The 6,111-nt window shown below is 46.3% G+C and overlaps 1 protein-coding gene across 1 annotated transcript in view; it reads right to left on the bottom strand.

Annotated features, from left to right (window-relative positions):
- The window catches only part of Uvrag (UV radiation resistance associated), a 224,483-nt gene that overhangs the window by 85,482 nt on the left and 132,890 nt on the right, over positions 1 to 6,111 (bottom strand). Inside the window, exon 12 of the mRNA XM_005357528.2 lies at positions 5,278 to 5,443. Coding sequence (XP_005357585.1) covers positions 5,278 to 5,443 — 166 coding nt within the window. The remainder of the gene's footprint in view (positions 1 to 5,277; positions 5,444 to 6,111) is intronic.

The following is a 6,111-nucleotide window of genomic DNA, read 5'->3' as shown; positions in this document are numbered from 1 at the left end:
CGGGATGATGTGGGTACAGCCTAGACACACAGCCGACTGTACCAAGAATTCAGGCGGGCAGCCGGGATGATGTGGGTACAGCCTAGACACACAGCTGAGTGACAGAGTAACTGCAGAGAACTGGAACAGGTGCACGATAAGAAGAAACTTCCCAGTGACTTAGAAACCTCTTTTAAATAAAAGCTCAAAACCAGACAGCTTCACTGGTGAATTCAAACAAATATTTGAGACAGAATTAACAGAAACCTTCAAACTTTCCAAAAGTTTGAGTGGGGATCAATTCCTTCCTCAATTTAGGTCAGGTTACTCTGATTTGAAAGCCAGATGCACATTAACAAACAGAAAATGAGAGGCCCACAAATACAGGTGTAAAAACTGTGCACAGAGTTCAGCGAGCTGAATCTAAGAGCACGTTCAAAGGGATTCTCACAGGAACGCAGCCGGTGCCACACAGCCCGAGTGCTGCACAGCGCACTAAGAGAAGAAGCCATGCAGCCCCTTGGCCACTTCATAGGCTGTCCCTTAACGGCAGAACTTCCTGGGCATGGCTGGGGACACTCCCGAAGAAGCACGGGGCTCCTAGGCTGGAGACACAGATGCCTTTCCCGCTGTCTCCTGCTGCTCTGCTAAAGCTCTCTCAGGAACAATTAGGTAAGAAGAACAAGACAAAACAAAAAGCATCCAAGTTGGAAGGAATTCAGACTTTTTCTGTTCACAGACACGGACCTATATATAGAGAACTCAAACAATCTGCGAGAGAAACGAGGAAAACAATATAATATACCAAAATATATTTAGCTAAGGGCATGCAAGACTTGTGTATTGAAAAGTATAAAACACTGCCAAGAGGAACTGAAAAGGCCCTGGGCAAAGGCAAGCTCTTACTATTATTAATTGCCAATAAGATGTCAATACTTATCAATAACATGGCCATCCTGCTCTGACCGATGGATTCTATACAATCCCCTTCCAAATCAAAGCAGCTTCTTTCTTTGGAGTTGGCAAGACGGACTCTCCGATTCCTGGGGAATTGCAAAGGGCTTCAAATAGCCAAAACAGTATTGCAAAGGAACACATTTGGAGTTCTTTCCCCTCAAAACTGCAAACGTTATTATGGTCCCGGCATAAACACAGATGTGTAGACAACTGGAATAAAAATAAGGGTCTAGAAATAATCCATGGCCAGCTGATTGTTTTTGCAATAAGGATGCCAAGGCCATTCAAGGGAGAAAGAACAGCTTTTCAACACACTATAAATAAAAAAAAAATACTCCAGAATGGAAGAAACAGTTACCTATAAGAATTAAAATTACAATACTAGTATAGAAAAAGAGAGGATAAATCTTTATGACCTTGGACCAAATGATGGGTTTCAGATTTGACACGAAAAGCTGAAACAACAGAAAAACTGAACTTTATCAGGGCTAAAAGCCTTCTGTGCACCAAGGGAACTAAGAGGGCTGAGAAGCAATGGTTTTAATTGCTTCCTCTTTGCTCATTGATGGAAATTCCCACCCTAGCACTATAGCGATGGTTAAATATGCAATATCTCATCCCAGACCAATGGGCCTAAGAACAGGTTATCAGACACGTGTGCTCACACCACCAAGGAAGAGGACACTGCACACCATGGCTAGGAAAAAAAAAAGTGAACAGTCAGAACGTTGAGGTGTGACTATGTCAGAAATGTAACCCCAATTCAACAGTGTTGGGAGGTGGAGCCTCTTCTTAAAGGGTGGTGGGGTCAGAAGGACTCTGTTGTCATGAATGGAGTAAAGCTATGGGCCTCGACAGGAGGAATCTGGTTTCTTTACATGGCTTCCATCCCTCTCCCTACACGTGAACATGACTTGCTCCTGTCTGGAGGGTGCAGCAAGAGGGACAGGCTTAGCCTCAGGGACAGAGACCATGTCAGGACCGTGAGCCTGAGCTTCCTGGCCTTCGGAGCCATGAGATGTTGGGAGCAGTGAGACCCCAGATCCTGAATTTCTTGTAATCCCCTGATCTGAGTGCCTACAGCTGCTCTGAGCACGAGACCTTCAGGAGTTCCTGATGGCAGGAGAGTGGTTTCTGATGGGTTTGGCTGGGGTGTGGCTATCTCTATATAATCTGCCCCTTAACACAATAAAGGGGGCATTCTTGGGGAATTCAAGGATGACCTGTGTCGCTGTCTCTCTGTCTGTGTGTGTCTGTGTATTTTAACCTTCAGCCCCCTTGCCTGAAGCTTGCGAACTTGGAGCCAGCGCACAGAGCGCAGATACAGGGGCGCGGTGCGCAGCAACGATACACAAATATCTTGTTTATAAATCTCCCAGCACATGTGCACGCCTGCACACAAGTGCACACTGCTATAATAGCACAAACAGATTCGACACCGAAGATGGAGGTGAACCCCGGCTGCTAAGTAGGATGTCCACAAAGCTTTGCGACTTGAACAACAAGAACAACAACCTAATGAGAAAATGGGCAACAGATAAGGAGATAAACACATGGTCACTGAGCGTAAGAAAAGACAAATGAAAACCACGAGGGTGCTTTTCCCGCCTGGAAACACAGAATGGCGCGGCTGCCACGGACAACCCTTTGGCGATCCTCTCAGAGATAAACAGGCTTACTGCATGGCCCAGCCACTCCTCGGAGGTGAAGAAATAAAAATGCGCGTTCAGCTACGAGTGGATATTCACGGCGACACTATTCACAGAGCCACGGGTAGAAATAATCCAGACGTCCATCAAGAGGTGAATGAAGAAACAAGATGTTCTATACACACTTGACAGAAAATTATTGGATCATAAAATGGATGAAGTACGACTGAGCTTCAGCATGGACACATATTGAAGACATTATGCTAACTGAAAGAAGCCAGGAAGAAAAAGGTCACATGCTGTATGGTCCACTTCTATAAAATATCCAGAACAGGAGAATCCACAGCGACAGGAACAGATTGGTGGCTGCCAGGGACTGAGGACGGCCAGGGGTTAGGCGAAACTGTTTAATGGGCACAGGATTTTATTTGGGGTTTCAGAAGTATAGAGGTGCTACGTGTGCTCTGGCGAAAATGTACTAAAATTACACTGAACGCTTAAAATTTTAGATTTTTGTGTTACGTGAATTGCAAATTGATTTTTAAAAAATATCTAAGAAAGGAAAACAACGCCCTGCTCCCTTTGTCAAATGTATACATGGCAGGCTCTCACTCGGTTCTCATGCTTTATAAATGCAAAGCATACTTGGGCTCAAGTCAATCACAACATTGGAAAAGGCACTGGTCTAACTTAGTCAAGCGCTCCTTAGCCGAGAGCCATTGTTCTTCCAGACATACAATCATCCCTTACTATCTGAGGGAGACTGCTGCCTACCCTTCATGGTTGCCAGAACCCGTGAGTCTCAAGTCCCTTATGTACACAGCATGGTATGTGCATACAGCCTACGCATACTCTCACGACAACCGCGTGCCCCCGTAACTCCACTGCTGCACAAAAGAACAGAATGGGTACTCAACACCTGCAAACAAACAGTCAGAGCAACACTGTTGGCGTCTAACAGCCATTACGCTGGGGCTGGGGAGACGGCTTAGCAGTTGGGGGCATGCAGCGGGCTTCTTGACCCGCGAGGAAGAAACACCACCACACAAGGATTCTTCTCAGATCATGCTTTACTGGAGTGCACTTGGTTGAAGGAGCACATGAAGTGAAGGGGGGCAGGAAACGAGAGAGCAGGAAAAGAGAGAGAGAGAGAGAGAGAGAGAGAGAGAGAGAGAGAGAGAGAGAGAAAGATGCCCCCCCCCCAGAGCACCATCAGCTGACACCAGACTGCATCGTGATAGGCCCAAGGACCCTTATCCACCGCGCATGCGGGAAGCGGGGGGGACATGCAGCTCTCAAAGGTTTAGCCAAATATGGGGTTGTTTATTTCCAACAAGACAGGATGTCGGCGCCATCTTGTAATGGCGATCCTGTCCGGCTCACTACAGGGGCACACGCTGCTCTAGCCCATGGGTGGGGAACTCACATGTATGGGATTGAACACACAGATGCCGAGGGCTGGCCACACTGCTAAGCGATCCCGTCGGTGCCCTCTTGGCACAGCAGGCTTTACCTCCAAAGACAGAGACGTTAAGCGGCTTCCAAGAACCCTCGTATACTTAGCAAGGTCTAATTTTTCGTGCCCTGGAAACGCGATCTTCCCCATCTAGGACAGTGGTTCTCAATCCCACTCCACATCAGGACCACCACTGCTCAACTGTGAGTGTGCTTCCAACAGAGCCAGGCTCTCCGGGACGGGGTCGGGAATCCAGGGGTCAAAAGCTCAGTTTTCAAGACTCTCAAATGACTTTAATGTGCAGTCAGAATAGAGAATTGTTCACCTAGGATGTTCCATATCTCCACTCCCTGCCTGGCCACTGGTGTCTTAACTTCCTTTGGCTCCCCCTCTCCCCTGCCCTCCCCTTTCTTGCCCTGACCCTACCTCCCAGACATGGGGGCTGCTGGGATTACAGTTCACAGAGCAGATTTGCTCTGGTGTTTTCTAAGTGCCAATTATTTATGTTGGAAAGTAGTATCTTTCTAGAAATTAAGCCATTTGACTGGAATTATCCCCTTACTCTCCAATGCCCGTGTACACATTTGTGCTGGTCCTCCTTTGTCCATGACCCAAGCTGTGATTCCATCTCCTCTCTTCTTTCTAAATCCATCCTTCCAGGGCCCTGGGCACTGAGGCCTGCTCCGTTGTTCAAATGCTCAAAGACCAGGCCTTCTGCCTGCTCTGCATTGCCCCCTTCTCCCCGCCGCACAGCAACACAGCTGATGTCCACCTTCCATGTTGTTTCCTGGGCTTTTGCTAACTGGTCTTCAGCTGTTCACTTGAGACTTAGATAATTTATATTCAAATACCTTTTCTGGTGCAGGAACTTAGGATATAAATTTCCTTGAGAAAAGATATAGCTCTATTCCACCAACTTTGGAAAGCAATATTCTCATTATCATTATGATTCCATTTAAATTTTATACCTTCCTTATGGTTTCTTCTCTTACCTGTAGGTCATTTAAAACTTGCTTGCAATGCTAAGGGTCAAACCAAAAACACATGAGCCAGGCACTTTCCCACTAAGCCATACTGCCTGCCACAGCTGGCTTGTTTTGGACAGTCTCGCCATGTTGCGAGGTGTGCTTGACCAAAGTTACCGGTCACACAGAAACACTTCTCATCCAATGTCCTCACCGTTTCAACCACGTTTCCAATCAGCTTATACCCAAAACAAACACGAAAGACACTTACTCTCGCTCCTTCTCCGTCAGCTTGTCGTTGATATTATCTTTGATGGTTGATCTGGACCCCTTATGAATGATGGGATATCTGAGGGGTACTTGTAGGAAAAAGGAAATCATGGAGACCAAATGTGCTGTGTAACCAAGGGCAACGGCAATGCTTCCATCATCTTTTGCTGTAAATTAAAAAAACAGAGGCAATTAAAACAATCATTTACCTCACAAATGTAGCTCTGAGGAGGTCTTATGCAAACACGTGAGAAATAAAACATTAGTCACTTATCTAAAGTATTGAATTTATGCAAATCTAAACACATTACCAAGGCTTGAAATTTTGCCTACTAATTACTCTTAAAGCTATCTCCCAGTGATTAGCGTGTTGAGGTCAACATGTAACACACATCTTACGCAAGAGTTCTCAGTGTGCCCGAATAGCCATTACTTTCTTTTGTCCACTTTAAAATGGGGAATTAATACTCGAGTCTATCACATAATGTAACGCCATCAGCTCGACAGTGACAAAGACAGGGTCCAAGTGGACAACTTAGTCAAAACCACACTGGTAAAACCCGTAAGCCATAGAGGGAGAGGGAAGACTACTTCTATGCCTCAAAAGACGCTGTTCTCCAAATATTCCAAGTCTGAAGTTGTGGCTGAGCCTGGGATGTCTTCCTGGCAGCTGAACTCTGCCTCCTGCTTTCTAGAAAGATCTGAAACATTCCGAAGAGCAGAAGGATTGACCTTGAGAAGAAACTCCTTTGGAGGGGAGAGGGGTGCAAGACTCACAGGGGCTCCCACTCCGCGACATGGACACTACCCGTTACGGATCTAACACTCCGCGACA

This window comes from Microtus ochrogaster, chromosome 22, assembly GCF_000317375.1.
Source record: "Microtus ochrogaster isolate Prairie Vole_2 chromosome 22, MicOch1.0, whole genome shotgun sequence".
Taxonomy (NCBI): domain Eukaryota; kingdom Metazoa; phylum Chordata; class Mammalia; order Rodentia; family Cricetidae; genus Microtus; species Microtus ochrogaster.
This window is presented reverse-complemented; position numbering and strand designations above follow the sequence as displayed.